The following is an 18158-nucleotide window of genomic DNA, read 5'->3' as shown; positions in this document are numbered from 1 at the left end:
AAACTTTTTCGAATATTTTGGAAAGACATGGTAAGAGACTTATTGGTCTGTAGGAAGATGGTTGTGTTAAGTCTTTTCCAGGTTTATCTATCATGATGATCTGCGACTTTTTCCACGAAATTGGATAGTACCCGAAACCAAGAATTGCATTAAAGAGCAAAGAGAGCACTGATATAGCAATATTTGGCAACTCAATTAACATTTTTGGAGTAATATTATCGTGTCCTGAAGACTTTTTCGGATTTAGCTCTTTTAGGATCTTGATAATTTCATAAGTAGACGTCCTAATAGACACGCTTGACTCGTTTGCAATATTGGGCAAAGTTGGCAACTTAAAGTTGTTTTTTGGTCCATTGGGTTTGGCTAAATGAGTCAAAACGAAAAACACACTCATATCATTTCACCACACTACATCCACCTCATCACGCCAGAGAACACTACACGTTAACGCACACACACACACATACATCAAAACACGATGACAGCATACAAACTTTAACAAAAAGGAATAGAAAGGATAGCATCCCGGTTTTCCGATATTTGGCACCCGCTTATATGTTTCAACATTTAACATCCATTTTTAATACAACCATTTTTGTAAACTAAAATCACTAACGATACATACATTTATCATAACGTTGTTCAATATAAATACATAAACAATTCGTGAATTATTGTGTAATATTATTAAATTCAATAAATATTTATAACGTTTATTCCGAAACAAGTGCGTTTCTTTCTTCCTTTAAAAAAAGGGATTCGAAATCAAAAGTGAACATCAAGGTGAGTTATTGTTCATGGTCCTTCGAGCCACAAAGAAAGGCACTGTGGCTAAATAAATATAAAAAAAATTAATATACATATATGTGAAAAAGTGTTTAATAAAATAATAAAAATTATACAAGTGACAAACAAAATCAAACAAAAAAGAAAACCAAACAACAAAATTGTGCCAAAAACCGGTTTCGCGAAACAGCAAGTGCAGTGACCTATATTATTTTAGGTACATACAGTATATACATATGTATATAGTATACACTGTGCTACAAAAAGGTACAGATATAAATAAAATAAAATATTTACCAAATAAAGAAATGTGCAGTGCAAATATTCAAAACATACATATTTAAATATAACTAAATTTTATAAAAACAAAAAAAAATAATAATAAATAAAATAAAAAAAAATTTTACAAAAATAATTAAAATCTGTTAAGTAATATTGGTTTGCGACCTTTTACATACAAATACAAAACAACAAAAATATAATAAAAATACATATATGTTTAATACTGTGAAAAAAACAAACAAAAAAATTACATAGATGTTAAACAAAATAAAATTCAAACGCGCGCGAAACTAAAATTTAAAACAGAAATCGGGCGCGTTCTAACTATAAAATTAAAACTATAAAAACAGCAAAAATTTAAAATATAAATCGGGCGCGAAATAATTAGAAAAATATAATCACACAATAAAGCAACGAAGTCATATTGAAACAATCTACAAAGGAGGAAACGGGAGCAAGAGGACACTAAACAAAGGAGGAAATTAGGAAAGAACATTAAACACAGGAGGAAATTGGAGTAGAGGATCACTAAACACAGGAGGAAACTAAAACAAAAGCAGGGGATAATAACTACAAAATTATCCAATTTTACATACGTATTCTCCCAAAAACCCCTTGAGGCGAGACAAAGTAAGTCCTTTCCATTTTTGTTAACATATGTAAATATGTATGATATCAAACGGTTTTATCAGATATAAAACCAATATAATCCGTTTGAACGATTCCAAAACGGGAATAAAAAACAGTTTGCTAAAATATATAATCAATATATTTATATAAAAACATAAGGTAATCATTTCCGGCCTTATATGCTTACCCTTGTGTACACAAACACACCTATAGAAAATAGAAAACCAACAAATTATATTCAAGTATTTACTTGCAAAACTTTCAAGCAATACCCCTTCTGTTTTTTCAAACAGTAAGCAGGATTGCATAAAATAGGTAAGCAAAAGGCACACAAAATCCATAGCAAAGAGAACAATTTCAAACATACATATTTACATATTCACTTATCAAAACCATAAGTCTAATATACATAAAGGCAACAAACATAACTTAGTACTTACTAATACAAATAAACAAACATTCAAACACAAATTATTATATTGAAACATATTAACTGATATATCCACATGTGCAGAGGTTAATCACCTTCACATTTTCACTTTTCTTTTCTCGCTCTCTTCTTATCGCGCTAATATAAGTATACATATCTACACAAACAGATACACGGTATTCATTTGCATACGCGGTAATGCACCCTACATCCGGGTATATGCAAATATAAAAATCTTAATAAATCAAAAAAAAAAAAAAAGCGAGCATATAATTTTTTCTAAAAAAAAAAAAAAAAAAAAAAAAAAACGGTTAAAATACAAAATACACGTATAAGCTGGTAAGAGTATTATAATATATAAGTACATATATAAACAATTTAAGTCCGTATAGGCAAATATTATTACAACAATACCCCTTGTTCTTTGTACTACAAAAACAAGCAGGATTGTATACCAACCAATTCAGCATATCATATGCACATAAATAGGCACATAGCGTGCACACATATGTACAAAGGTTACTGACCTTCTTTACCACTTTTACGAGCGCTAATATACAAGGACATACGGATAAGTCCGTAATATATAATATAAATATAAAATCGCAAGTAAATACAAACGTGCGGTCAACAAAAACGATTAACGCGTATTTTAGCAAATTTAATAATTTTAATAACTCTTATTTCCAAAAAGAGTTTCGGTTTTCGAGATTTATCAGTTAACACTATCAGTTAACAACAAACAATTTATCTTATCAAATTTTCAATTCTAAATGAGCACAGACTCAAAAGAATCTAAATCAAGTCAATTTTTACAAATTCCGAAAATGGCTGATGAAGATATACCACAAAACACACCTGCAGAAGCTACACGCTCAAAGCAGAATGTAAAACAAAAAAGATCAAAAGATCCTTTACTATCAAGATTCATCACTGAAAGTGATACTTTTATAAACTATTGCACGCAATTCAAAGCTTCCCCTATTGCTGACACCACGGAATCGGTTTTAAAAGTAAAACTCGAAAGTGTCCATGAAATATGGGCACGCCTTCTGGCAGCGTACGATACAGTAATTGATGCTGACGACGCTGAACTCCCAGAAAACATAAAAGCTTCGGCGACAGCCAAATTAAATAATTGCCGTGGTCATAAAGAAATAATAAAGGGAATGATAAGCGAACAGTTAAATGTATTAAGGCCAAATAGCGCCACTACTCCCCCTCCCAGAGAAGTCACAACAACAAAAGAAGACCTAGATAAAGGCATGTATCTAAATGTACCAACTTGTGATACTGAAGTTTTTACTGGATGTTATGAACAATGGCCGTCCTTCCGGGACATGTTCACAGCCCTTTACATAAACCATCCTAGACTTGCAGAAGCACAAAAGCTATTCCAACTAAGGTACAAGACACAAGGGGAAGCAGGCATTATCGTCAAGCAATTCGATGTAAATGGCGACAATTTTAAGCTGGCTTGGGATGCACTAGTTCAAAGATATGAAAATAAAAGGGTAATGATAGAAAACCCTATAAAAACTATATTACATTATCCAAAAATTAAACAAGAATCCAGCCAGGAATATCAAAAATTTTACTCGACAGTGACTAATTGCCTGTCAGTGTTAAAAACACAAAATTCTCCCGTAGAATATTGGGACCATATGATAGTAACTATCTGTACAGAAAAACTCCCTCAGGCTGCGGTACTACGATGGGAGCAATCACTTGACGATAGAAGAGTAATTCCCACTTGGGAGCAAATGAAGAAATTCCTCGCTGCTCAGTACGAGATAGCTGAGCGAATGGGCAGCCAAAATATGAATATATCAAGTCATCAAAATGAGTCGAGTAAAACCTCGTTTAAGCCTCAAGCAAGCAATAATATGCAATATAATAGACCTGTCAATAAAAGTCACACATTCGTTTCAAATCAAAATAATCAACGGCAATCGTTGTGTGACCTCTGTAAAGAAGGTCATAAATTAAGATCTTGCGAGATATTCAAAAAATTACCCGTTTCAGATAGAAACAATGTTGTCCGTCAACATAGACTTTGCATAAACTGTCTGTCGAATAATCATATGACAAAAGACTGTGAAAGCAAATTCAATTGTGTATATTGTCAACGAAGACACCACTCACTGCTTCACATTACTAATTTTCAAAATATGAAGCAAAATAAGTTTAATAAAACCACGGGGTTAGTCGCTACGACCACATCAAATAATCCCGAAATATCAAATCCCGAAAAAAGGGAAGAACAACCATCATGCTCTAAAGCAGCAAAAATTCAAGCGCTTCATTCAGAAAATGAAAGCAAAATTCTTTTACCCACTGCGGTCATCACCATTGAACATAAAGGTGATTTATTCAAACTAAGAGCACTAATAGATCAAGGCTCTCAAAGATCCTTTATATCTTCAAAGGTTCAAAATCGGCTCAAACTGCCAATAAAACATTCTAACTTTCAAATCTCGGGAATGGGCGGGAGCATTATTCAAAATTCCAACAAAATATGCCCAATCACCATAGTATCTCCAAGTGCGGATATTAGAATAGATGCGCAAGCCATCGTTCTACCGCAACTTACAAATTTGCTTCCAAGCTATGAAGTTAATAAAAAACACTGGGAAAAATGCTCACATCTCAAGTTAGCAGATCCCAACTGTCATACCCCATCCCAAATCGACATATTATTAGGCAGTGACTTAATACCTCAAATAATTCTTGAAGGTATTGAGAAAATCTCCAATAAATTGTTAGCCCAAAATACAATCTTTGGGTGGATTATAAGTGGCCAAGTCACTGAAAAAATAAATTCTTTCACAACACAAGTGGAAAACATCACAAACGAATATTTAAATAACCAACTTAAAAAATTCTGGGAAGTAGAAGAATTACCTCAAATCACTCAACTTTCAGAAGAAGACCAGGCATGCGAAGCCTACTACAAGTCCACAACAACAAGAAACGAACATGGTCGTTATGTTGTGCGACTCCCATTCAAACCTACTTTTCCAGAAACCACAGCTCTTGGCCACTCTAGAATATCAGCAGTCCAGCAATTCCTAAGCATGGAAAAAAGCCTGATAAAGAAAAGTGAGCTTAAATCAGCATATGATAATGTGATGGAGGAATATCTTGACCTCAATCATATGGAAGAGACTGTACCATATGAGAAAATTTCCAAAGGTAGATATTTGTCTTTTTACCTTCCACATCATGGGGTAATAAGACCAGATAAAATCACAACGAAAGTACGAGTGGTTTTCAATGCCTCAAAATGTACGAGCTCAGGCAAATCACTCAATGACGTACTATACACAGGGCCAACATTACAACCTGACCTCATGTTGCTAATACTAAATTGGCGCATGTTTAAATACGTTTTTAACGGAGACGTTGAAAAAATGTACAGGCAAATTATGGTACATGAAGATGACCAAGATTTCCAACGCATAGTCTTCCGCAATTCAATTAATAGTCCAATTAGCGACTACAAACTTAAAACAGTTACCTTTGGCATCAATTGCGCACCTTATTTAGCCATTAGGACATTACATGAAGTTGCAAAAACATGCGAAACTAATTTGCCCCTAGCATCTTCTGTGTTGCAAACACAAACATACGTGGACGACATACTATCAGGTAGCCACAGTATCCCATTAGCGAGCGAATCACTATCTCAAGTGATCAAAGCACTTAATTCAGCAGGGTTTCCCCTCAAGAAAATTACATCAAACCACCCCGAAATAATAAAAGATATAAAAAAGGAAGACTTATTAGATACAGACTTCCTTAAGTTTGAAAAGGCTAGTACAACAAAAACACTAGGGATTCAATGGAATGCGATAACAGATCAATTCTCATATACAATTGAGTCAATATCTGCAACGTCCGCCATAACCAAACGCCAAATACTTTCCTCGGTGGCAAAACTTTTCGACCCCGCAGGATGGCTTTCGCCAATAATGATTCAAGCCAAAATCCTCATTCAAGAATTGTGGCAAGATGGCACTGAATGGGATGAACAGGTAAAACCTATACGCTTAACAAAATGGGTTCAATTTGCTAACAACTTACACACTATATCAGAAATTCGAATCCCTCGATGGGTAAACTTCAGCCCTGACATTAATGTAGAATTACACGGTTTCTGTGACGCCTCTGAAAAGGCATATTGCGCAACTGTCTACGTACGAACTCAGTACGATAGTAAAATATCTTCACATCTTTTGGTAGCCAAAGCCAAAGTTGCACCTTTGAAGACACTAAGCCTGCCACGGCTCGAACTGAATGGCGCCCTTCTGTTAGCAAAATTAATTTCAATAGTTCAAACCCATCTCAAATTAAACGATCACAAAATGTATCTTTGGTCAGACTCAGAAATAGTTCTAGCATGGTTAGAAAAACCACCCTATACTTGGAAGACGTATGTCTCTAACCGTATATCTCAAATATTAGACTTAGTTGGCCCAGCAAAATGGCAACATGTTGCAAGTGCAGATAACCCAGCGGATCTTGGCACAAGAGGTTGCAAACCACTTCACCTCACCAGCACTACACTCTGGTGGAACGGTCCTACATGGCTAACAGAGTCACAAGAATTCTGGCCAAAATCTCCTGCTCGGAATATAATTCCGCCGGAAAGTCGGAAAATTGAAAATTTTCATATCACTCCCGAAGAGGATGATATTCTCCACCGATTTTCATCATTCCCTAGAGCACTAAGGGTAATCGCTTACATCCATAAATTCATCCAAAGGATTAAACAAAAAATTAAGGGAATATCAAGTGATCATTGCGCACAACTAACTCATTCCGACTTGCAACATGCCAAGGTCAGTCTCATCTTATATACCCAAACTCGCTATTTCAGCCGAGAGAAATCAAAGCTACTGGAAAAACGACCTCTCGAAAAAGGAAGCTCACTTCTCGTCCTTAACCCATTCCTGGACGCTAAGGGATTAATACGGGCAAATGGAAGACTAGCAAATTCCAGCCTTAGTTATAACGAACGATATCCCATTATTATTCCAGAGAAATCCCGTTTTACCAATTTATTTCTGATATATCTCCATCAGCTTACACTGCATGGTGAGCATCGCCTGATGCAACAAATGGTCCGGCAAGAATTTTATATACCGCGACTAAAGCCACAAATTAAAAGAACCATCTTCATGTGTAAACAGTGTACGATATACAAGCACAAGATGCGTACGCAGATCATGGCAGCCTTACCACCTGAACGCTGCAATTATGCTCTACCCTTTACCATCACTGGGGTTGATTTTGCTGGAGCTTTCCAGATAAAGGCCTCGATGTTAAGGTCTTCCTCATTTAGAAAAGGGTATGTGGCTGTCTTTGTATGTTTTACGACAAAGGCAGTACACCTAGAGCTATGTTCCGATCTGACTACTGCGGCTTTTCTTGCAGCATTTGCACGATTTGTCGGACGACGTGGATTTCCTTTAAAAATTATGAGCGACAATGGAAAAAACTTTGTCGGAGCTCAAAGAGCCACAGAAAGGGAGTTTTTACAATTCAGCCAAGAAGTAGCCCCTGAAATTGTCAAAAAATATGCACCCCAAGGGATCGATTGGCAATTCATACCACCATGTTCTCCACACATGGGCGGACTTTGGGAATCAGCAGTAAAAAGCTTCAAATTCCATTTAAAGAAAACGGCAGGTAACCATAAGTTCAATTATGAGGAGTTTACCACACTACTCGCTCGTATCGAAGCCGTTCTTAACTCTAGACCTATCTCACCACTCTCGCAAGATCCCTACGACTTCACAGCCTTAACCCCAGGGCATTTTCTCAAAGGAGCACCCATTCTGGCCATACCTGAGCCAGGCGTGGAGTCGCTATCCTTATTAAACAGATGGGAACGAATTAAAATTCTCCATCATGATTTCAGCCGTAGATGGAAGGAAGACTATATCAAGGACCTCCACAAGAGATACCGCTGGAAAGTTCAAGGAAAAGAACCAAAACTTGGAGATTGTGTCCTTATACAAGACGATTGTCTCCCACCTTCGGAATGGCGACTTGGACGCATAAAGCAGCTTCACTACAGCTCCGACGGTCATGTTCGAGTAGTTGATCTCCGCACCCAAACCGGAACGCTAACCAGACCGCTCGTCAAATTATGCTTTCTGCCAAACGCCGAAGATAAAGAAACGTAAATATACTCGAAAACCGAATGTTAATTAATAAATCGTTAAAACAGATAAACCGCTTACAAACTCGAAACCTCGAACATCAAAAAACGCCATAAAACCCTAACATAAATGTCCGATAAGAAATAACAATCTATGCATGCCACATAACGTGGCACTCATGTTCATATTATTGTTGACTCCACAATACATATAACTAATATAACAATTTTTCTATACAGAGCAATATGGACGTAGAAATGGCATCACCATCAACGCCAACTATGCGTTCGGTTGTTCCCGCTCCGCGCCCTGGAACTGCCCCAATCGCAGCACGCCGGACCACCATTCCAACCGCCGTGCCTCAACCAACAACAGGCACCACCGCGCCAACGGCCCCGGGCAATAGCATGGCATCAACACCAGCATCACCCGCACTAACAGCGGATTTGCAGCGCATTCGATGCCCATTGTGTCGACGCCCGCATCGACTATCGCACTGCGGCATTTTTAAAGGCATGCCACCGATGCAACGCCAACAAGTTGCACAGGCACACGGCTATTGCCTAAATTGCCTGGGAACTACTCACGCAACGCAGGAGTGCCCGTCCAACAATCGCTGCCAAATCTGTGTGCGTTCGCATCACACGCTGCTGCACCGCACTACCAGACGCGACGCAGGGCGACAAGCGGCTCCTCACACCAGTGATAACATCAGGCGTTCTCAAAGAGCGCCTTTGATACAATACCGCCGGCGTGGACCCCCGTCTGCAGAATCCCGTCACTGGCAACACCGTGCCACATCAGCACGACGTCAGCAGCCTAGGCCGCAATCCCGCCGGTCAACAGGCCTCAGCAGCGTCGTAGCCACGCTACAGCAGTTACAGCGGCTTCTAGGCTAAACATTCGCCTAGGGGGGCCGGGATGGCTAAATGAGTCAAAACGAAAAACACACTCATATCATTTCACCACACTACATCCACCTCATCACGCCAGAGAACACTACACGTTAACGCACACACACACACATACATCAAAACACGATGACAGCATACAAACTTTAACAAAAAGGAATAGAAAGGATAGCACTTCACCTTTTTCTTTTCGATAACGTCGTTCGCATCGCACCTCCGTGTTCGCAGCATCCCGGTTTTCCGATATTTGGCACCCGCTTATATGTTTCAACATTTAACATCCATTTTTAATACAACCATTTTTGTAAACTAAAATCACTAACGATACATACATTTATCATAACGTTGTTCAATATAAATACATAAACAATTCGTGAATTATTGTGTAATATTATTAAATTCAATAAATATTTATAACGTTTATTCCGAAACAAGTGCGTTTCTTTCTTCCTTTAAAAAAAGGGATTCGAAATCAAAAGTGAACATCAAGGTGAGTTATTGTTGAAATACCTTTTCTAGGTGATTTGCAAAGCAATTTGCCTTTTCCTCATTACTGCGCGCCCAATTACCATTCGACTGTCTTATAGGCAACTTGGAATCTACTGGAGGCTTAAAATACTTTTGTGCTTTCCAAAGGGAGTTTTTTTTGCTAGAATTTGGACACAGGTGCTTTATATAATTTTCAGTATTGTATTCTTCATCGCGTTTAAGTGCTTTTTTTTAACTTACGTGCAGCCGATTTCAGTTGACGCAGAGTTGAAGGGGAACGACTTAACTGCCATTCACGTCTCGCTTGCCTTTTCTCATTTACAAGCTTTTCTATTTCATTATTAGTCATGTTTCTAAAAACCTTAACTTTTCTTTTAGGTGTTGCCAAGACAGCTGCATTTGTTATTACATCATTGAATTCCATTACGCTTTCATCAATATCTCTTCCTGTACTTATTTTTAAATCGATATTAATGTGGCTACTAATATATTTTCTATATTTCAACCAGTTAGTTTTAAAAGATGTTAGAGATACTTTTGGCTCAACTATCATGAGCTGTTCGCATAACTTTATTAGTACAGGAGCATGATCTGAAGTTAAGTCTGTACATGTATCTGCTGTTATTAGCGATCTATCTATATTTTGACTACAGCAAAATCTATTAAGTCTGGTATTTTGTTTCTATCACTGGGCCAGTATGTCGGCTTACCAGGAGATATTATATCAAGGTTATTGTGCTTATTTATAATAGTGTAGTACAGCTGTCGTCCTTTCGGATTAATAAGACGTGAGCCCCAGTACATGTGTTTTGCATTATAATCACCACCTGCTAGAAATCTTGGTCCTAGCGTTCCAAAAAAATCTTTAAATTCGCAGTCTGTAATTTTAAAACGAGGTGGACAGTATATAGCCGTCAGATTGAGGTCAGAACCTCGATTTTTCAATGATATTGTTGTAGCTTGTAGCTGCGCTGTAGCATGTGGTTCTAAAGCATGGTGGTTTAGCCGATTTCTAACCAATACTGCTGTTCCACCGTGCGCCTTTCCATCTGGCTGATTTGTAACATGAAGTCTATATCCCGCTATAAAGAAATTGTTTTTATTTGTTAAATGAGTTTCTGATAGCAGCATAACATTTATGCTTTTTTCAGTCAGAAATCGTATTAACTCCAGTTTTGTGTTGGTTTACACCGTTGGCATTCCATATACAAATATTTAGTATACTCATATTTTTTGGATAATAAGGTTTGTAACATTTGATTTTGAGATTTGATCAAATCTTGGATCATATTTTGCATCGTAGACATGAATTGTGTCATACATTGAGTCAGATTTAGAATCATATTTTCAATACCTCCACTTGGTGGATTTTGCGGTTGTTGCATTTGCACAGCGTTGCCTTTTACCACATTTGCATAGCTTCCCTGGACAAGGATATCCTTAGAATTACCAGGTTTCGAACTCTGGTCTGTAATTACTACATTTTCGTTACGAGGGATATTCAACATTTGGTTACGACGAGCTTGAATTCCCAGTGACAATTTTGATTTCAAGTCTTTATATACAGGGCAGCCCCTGTAGTTAGCAGTATGATTTCCTCCACAGTTACTGCATTTTTTATTTGTATCTTCTTTTTTAAGAGTACATTTTGATGTTGGGTGCAAATCACCACATACCACACAAACACTGCGTAGAGTGCAATATGATTTGGTATACCCATACTCTTGGCAGTTAGTGCATTGTACCGGACCATTTCTTTTATGAGGTTCTTCAACGGTAATTCTACGATGGAGTAAATATTTTAAATTGTATATTGGGTGTGTTTCATTTTTTTATTGGATTAGAGTTTGGCAACAATTCAATTTTAAACATTGGTTGTGGTACTTTATTTCTATTGAAGATATTTACCACATTTTTAATTCCAAAGCCGCATTCTTCAAGGGCTTCTTTGATATCATTAGATTCTACCGAAGACTCAATGCCTTTTACAACAACAACTAGGCCTTTAGAGCTCTTCAGTTGATAAGAATAATAATTCTTGTTGTTATTTCACAAAAATTTCACTATATCCATAAAACTTTTCTCAGTGTAGGATTGTATTTTAGTTTCATCTATCTTGCCTTTTTTCAAAGGCACGATATGAAAATTGTTGGTACCTACAATTTCACTGAGTTTATCAACAAGTGCATTTGAGCTACGCTCACGTAAATATATTGGCGGCGGCTTGGCATTCGCGACTGTGGTGGCACCCTTCGCATCGTCGTCCAAACCATTGCTTAGTATGGCAAATCTGTTGCCATTTAAATTTCCAGGCTTATTTGTATTAAGCGTGGCGGATTGAAACTTTTTGGCATTAACCGTTGTCTTGATAGGACTTGATTTCCTTTTTATGTTGACGTAGCGGTCAATGCCAGTCTGTACAGATTGTACTTTTCTCTTCGGTACATGCTCACCTTGCATTGTTTTTTCCATTGTTAACCGCTCGTTTGCTGATACCTGCTTGGTTGATGTTGCCTGCTGATTTGTTGTTGCACACTTGCTGCTTTTTTTCAGTTTCTGCTGATCCCTTCTGCTGCTCGGCTGAGCGCTTCGATGACTCATCTTTCTCACCGTTTGATTGTTTATTTGAGAGAGCAGATTTTGCAGGCTCAACAAAGCTGAAGTAGGCGTTCAGAGAATGCCTACGACCTTGCTGTTGAGACTGCGCAGCGCTAGCGCTCATGTTTGTTTTTTTTTTTATTTGTTTGTTTTGTTCACTTTTATATGTTGTTTGTTATTTATTGTTATTTTAAACTAATTTGTTTTGTTTATGTTTTGTGTTTTGATTTAAAATTTCGAATACACAAGTTATTGGTTGTTTAATTTTTTTGTTTTGCTTTTATTATTAATTTATTATGAAAGTTTTCAGGGAGCGCATTAAACACGTCCGTACTCGTTGAAAGCTTACATCTCTAAATAAAATGAAAAGCAAGCTAATAATACTTACTTTTATTTAATTCGTTTAAAGAGTTTTAAATAATAAAAAGAAATCACAGCGTGGCTGAGTCTGATAAATTTTAAACACACGTTTTACGTTTAATAAATTTTAGCTAAAATAAACGTTTGGACTTTTAATATAACAGCATCTGCTTCTATAGCGCCATCTAGCCTAATACAGCGCACTTATTCAATTACCTTACAACGTCAGCCGTTAGTATCACAAATAAGTGTCAATAAATGTATTCTCATGTAGCGCCATCTACTGATGTATAGCTCTAAATTTAACTCCATACTTATGTTGTGCTTAAGATAAAACAGGAAAATAGTGGTTTACAGTTCATACTTAGGTTATGCTTAAGCACTGAAAATGGGAGGCTTAAGCAATGCTTAAATAACAGCTGATTTTTATTTTGAATTTGCTTTGAATTTTCAGCGATATCTTTCGTAGCCTAGGGCAAGTGTCCGTTCGTTTGCACTCAATAACAGCTTATACTTTTCCTTCAGTTCCCATAGGTGCTCCGACTCGCTAGTGATGAAATTTGGGGTTCTTTTGTTGTTTTCATGAATTTTTGATATAATTTTCCTCGCAAATTTATGTATTGTCTGTTATAATTTAAATATTTCAAACATATTTTTATGAATGACATTTGTAAAACATATGTTGCCCATAACGTTGCCATATATCATAATAAAATTTTATAGAAATTAAGCATTGACTGTGAAACGCAAACGACTACTCAGTTTGCAACAATACTTAGCTAAGATTTTATTTAGGCACAACTTAAGTATGGACTGTGAAACCGGGCGTTAGCCATACAAAATTCTATATATATATATATATATATTTGGCGTAGGAACCGCTTTAAGCGATTATAGCCGAATCCACCAGAGCGCGCCACTCATTCCTCCTTTTTGCTTTTTGGCGCCAACTGGAAACACCAAGTGAAGCCAGGTCACTTTGCACTTGGTCTTTCCATCGGAGTGGAGGTCGTCCTCTTCCGCGGCTTCCTCCAGCGGGTACTGCATCGAATACTTTCAGAGCTGGAGTGTTTTCTTCCATCCGTACAACATGACCTAGCCAGCGTAGCCGCTGTCTTTTTATTCGCTGAACTATGTCAATGTCGTCGTATAAATCGTACAGCTCATCGTTCCATCGTCTGCGGTATTCACCGTTGTCAATGTTTAGAGGACCATAAATCTTGCGCAAAACCTTCCTCTCGAAAACCCCAAGAGTCGTCTCATCGGATGTTGTCACCGTCCACGCTTCAGCGCCATACATCAGGACGGGAATAATGAGCGACTTATAGAGTTTGATTTTGGTTCGTCGAGAGAGGACTTTACTTTTCAACTGCCTACTCAGTCCAAAGTAGCACCTGTTGGCAAGAGTGATTCTGCGTTGGATTTCAAGGCTGACATTGTTGGTGTTGTTAATGCTGGTTCCCAGATAAACGAAATTATCTACAACTTCAAAGTTATGACTGTCAACAGTGACGTGGGAGCCAAGACGCGAGTGCGCTAACTGTTTGTTTGATGACAGGAGATATTTCGTCTTGTCCTCATTCACCACCAGACCCATACGCTTCGCTTCTTTATCTAGTCTGAAAAACGCAGAACAAACGGCGTGGTTGTTGCTTCCGATGATATCAATATCATCGGCATACGCCAGGAGCTGTACACTCTTGTAGAAGATTGTACCCATTCTATTTAGTTCTGCAGCTCGTATTATTTTTTCCACCAATAGATTGAAGAAGTCGCACGATAGTGAGTCACCCTGTCTGAAGCCTCGTTTGGTATCGAACGGCTCGGAGAGGTCCTTCCCGATCCTGACGGAGCTTTTGGTGTTGCTCAACGTCAGCTTACATAGCCGTATTAGTTTTGCAGGGATACCAAATTCAGACATCGCGGCATAAAGGCAGCTCCTTTTCGTGCTATCGAAGGCAGCTTTAAAATCGATAAAAAGATGGTGAGTATCGATTCTTCTCTCTTGGGTCTTTTCCAAGATTTGGCGCATGGTGAATATCTGGTCCATTGTAGATTTTCCAGGTCTAAAGCCACACTGATAAGGTCCAATCAGTTCGTTGACAGTGGGCTTTAGTCTTTCACACAATACGCTCGACAAAACCTTATATGCGATATTGAGGAGACTTATACCACGGTAGTTGGCGCAGATTGTGGTGTCTCCCTTCTTATGAATTGGACAGAGCACACTAAGATTCCAATCGTCAGGCATGCTTTCTTCCGACCATATTCTACAAAGAAGCTAATGCATGCACCTTATCAGTTCTTCGCCGCCGTATTTGAATAGCTCGGCCGGTAATCCATCGGCCCCCGCCGCTTTGTTGTTCTTCAAGCGGGTAATTGCTATTCGAATTTCTTCATGGTCGGGTAATGGAACATTTATTCCATCGTCATCGATTGGGGAATCGGGTTCGCCATCTCCTGGTGTTGTACTTTCACTGCCATTGAGCAGGTCGGAGAAGTGTTCCCTCCATAATCCCAGTGTGCTCTGGACATCCGTTACCAGATTACCTTTTCGGTCCCTACATGATAAAATTCTATACCTAAATGCAAATAAATGATTTTTTTTTGCATTTAGGAAATACATGCAGAAATCAACTCTGCGATTTCCTAAATTCCTCTGAAATCTCCCAAATTCGAGGAAGATTTACTGGAAAAGAGTGGCAGCATTGCTTATTTGTCTGACCATACATATGTACATAACTTTATTTATTTCACGGATTGTATGTGATTTTTTCTTAAATTTAGAATATTGGAAGTCATAACTTTACCACAAATAATATAAACTTCATACAACGCATTTTCATTTAATGTTTTTAGCAAGTGGCAGCTTTTGTTATGACAGCCTAAATCCATGAAAATTTAGAAAGAAATGTAGCGCCATCTACTGTAACATAGCGCACTTAGCGCCACCAACTGGTGGATAGCTCTTTGCTAATAATAAACAAATAATTTGCAATAAATAAATAATGCGACTATAAGGAGAGATATAAGAGAGATATAAACTGGACCAAACTGCACACAGTGTTAAAAATTTCATTAAAATCGGTTCAGTAGTTTAGGAGTCCATCGAAAACAAACAACGTGACACGTGATTTTTATATATTAAGATTTACATATGAGCAAAAACCAAACTTTAAATTCCACTGAAATAGCTATTCAAATAGATTTTGGCGAAAATTATAGGCTCACAAACCAAAATAAGAGTGCTCATTTCAACTAGGTTGTCAGGAGAAAATCGTTTGCTTTTAAAAGTGACAAGTTAACGCATGACATATTATTTTCTTGATAAATCTCTTAACTAAAATTAAGAAATCCTTTAGTTGCTTTTCTAAAATACTTATTTTATTTAAGGTAACTGCTCTCAGTTTAAAATCAAATTTATATTATCAAGCCTGGTTGATTATATAAAATATAATAATATAATAATATAATATAATAATTAAATACTAAATACTCTTTATTATAATATAATTTTTTTGCAAGGAGCCGTCGATGGAGTGGGAGCATTTATCAAAAGGAAAGTCTAGCAGATAACGACATCCAAAAAGTTTTATAACCGAGCACAGCATTTTGTGAAAAAAACTGTATTTCACATCCATAATACATTCCCTGAATTGTTCACGCAAGTTTCGAACTACTAAGGAAAAGTATTCTTCGGCTTTGAGGTATAAAGTTCTTTTTTGTATAATTTATTGTATTAGCTTTGAGTATTTGTACAAGTGTTTGAATATATTCACAAATATGCAAACATTTTCATTTTTGTCGGTTTGTCTGTGCGTACCATAGTTGGCTCTTAAATATTTTCACATTACGGCAGGTGTTTGTAATTTTTTTTTTTTTAATTTTTTTTAAGTTAATTTAGTGTTGGATTGTTTATTTGTTGTTTTTGTGCACTGTGGGTGTTTTTCAAACACAGATGTTTTCAAACAAATGGCGTGGCCCACTCACCGGCTGTGAACATATCAATTATTTTGCAAACAAATGAAAAGAACCAAAAAAATAAATACCCAAAATGCATAAAACAAATACCCTCTAAAAAGATTGTATAAAGATAATATTAAGAAAGTTTAAGATATTCACTTTATGGACTATAAATATAATTTTTTGCACCCTAACTTAGCTTTTCCTTTAATTATTTGTATTGTTCAACTTCAATAATTATTTAGGGAGTTTCATATATATTTTTCTTAGATAAAAATCATTATCGATGCAGAACTATGGTGACATTTATTTTATAGAAGAAATTAATATTTTATTTTCAGATATTAGTCTTTATTTTATACCAGCAGACCCCTCCACTCGTTTCTGTGGTAACGTTGACATAAAATTATATTAGAGTAAAATTTTCAATATAGTGAAAAATTCTTACGCATAAAGACGAAAGCGTACTCAATTTATGATTCAAATCACAATTTAAATACAGTGGCAAACAATTTCTTAACAAAGCAACATTGCGAGCCTTACAAATGTTACTTTTATTTTTTATTTTGTTAATTCAAATAAAATTCTCTTAAATTCCATGAAGTTTAGACATCTTTTGGCATATTGTTCGGGATCATAAGTAGAAATTTCATCGACATTAATTCTATACTTAACAGCTTTAGCTTTAATATCAATAAAATATATCATCACAATCCCCGTATTCGCTGTTTTCGCTGCGTCCAGACGGCTGAGACCTTTCGCCCTGCACTGCTTCCTCTTCGACACGAAAGCAGTCAATGACATGTTGTGAAAATAGGCCAAATCGCTTCATAACCACGCCTACTTCCTATATACCAGAAGTTTGAAGACAATCTGAATCGTTTACTTTACAATATATAAAGTAAGTACTAGTGAAGATATCGAAGCAGAACTTTGCACAAATACTATGTTAATAGTGTGGAAGCCCCATTCTAAAAATCGCCGAAATCGGACCATCGGTTTTTAGGGCCCCATATATCGAACACTAGGACCTCGGTGCTTCTAACCTAATATTATGGTTTCCAACTTTCAATGGACTTTATACAATAATATGACGAATATGTGGGTCAAATTGTGTATTATATAATATAAATAAAGTTAAATAAATAAATTGCGAGAGTATAAAATGTTCGGTTACACCCGAACTTAGCCCTTCCTTACTTGTTATTAAAGAAATTAATATTTTATTTTCAGATATTAGTCTTTATTTTTATACCAACAGACCCCTCCACACGTTTCTGTGGCTAACATTAAATTATATTAGAGTAAAATTTTCAATATAGTGAAAAATTCTTACTCATAAACGCGAAAACGTATAGCCGATTAATTTGAAAATTATTGATAATTGAAATTTGCAATTTACTCCATTTATGATTCACATCACTATTTCAATACAGTGACTAACAATTTCTTAACAAAGCAACAACGTGAACCTTACAAGTATTACTATTATTTTTTATGTTGTTAATTCAAATAAAATTCTCTTAAATCCCATGAAGT

General features: G+C 36.6%; 1 protein-coding gene across 2 annotated transcripts; it reads left to right on the top strand.

Moving 5' to 3' along the window:
* The first annotated feature begins 525 nt into the window (after positions 1–525).
* LOC128923456 (uncharacterized) lies at positions 526–9704 on the top strand. 2 transcript variants are annotated; one of them, XM_054235727.1, is made up of 2 exons: positions 526–783; positions 8538–9704. In XM_054235727.1, the coding sequence occupies exon 2, from the start codon at positions 8544–8546 to the stop codon at positions 9195–9197; it is 654 nt and encodes a 217-aa protein (XP_054091702.1). In that variant the 5' UTR covers positions 526–783; positions 8538–8543; the 3' UTR covers positions 9198–9704. The 2 variants fall into 2 exon arrangements, with proteins under 2 accessions (XP_054091702.1, XP_054091701.1); XM_054235726.1 differs by lacking the exon at positions 526–783 and adding an exon at positions 1243–1698.
* Positions 9705–18158: the final 8454 nt, after the last annotated feature.

The sequence above is a fragment of the Zeugodacus cucurbitae genome, chromosome Y (genome assembly GCF_028554725.1).
Source record: "Zeugodacus cucurbitae isolate PBARC_wt_2022May chromosome Y, idZeuCucr1.2, whole genome shotgun sequence".
Lineage (NCBI taxonomy): Eukaryota > Metazoa > Arthropoda > Insecta > Diptera > Tephritidae > Zeugodacus > Zeugodacus cucurbitae.
Note: the sequence above shows the minus strand (reverse complement) of the source record. Positions and strands in the feature narration are given on the sequence as shown.

Excerpts from the sequence above, each read along its gene's own strand:
- LOC128923456 (XM_054235727.1), top strand. The coding sequence starts at position 8,544 with ATGGACGTAGAAATGGCATCACCATCAACGCCAACTATGCGTTCGGTT.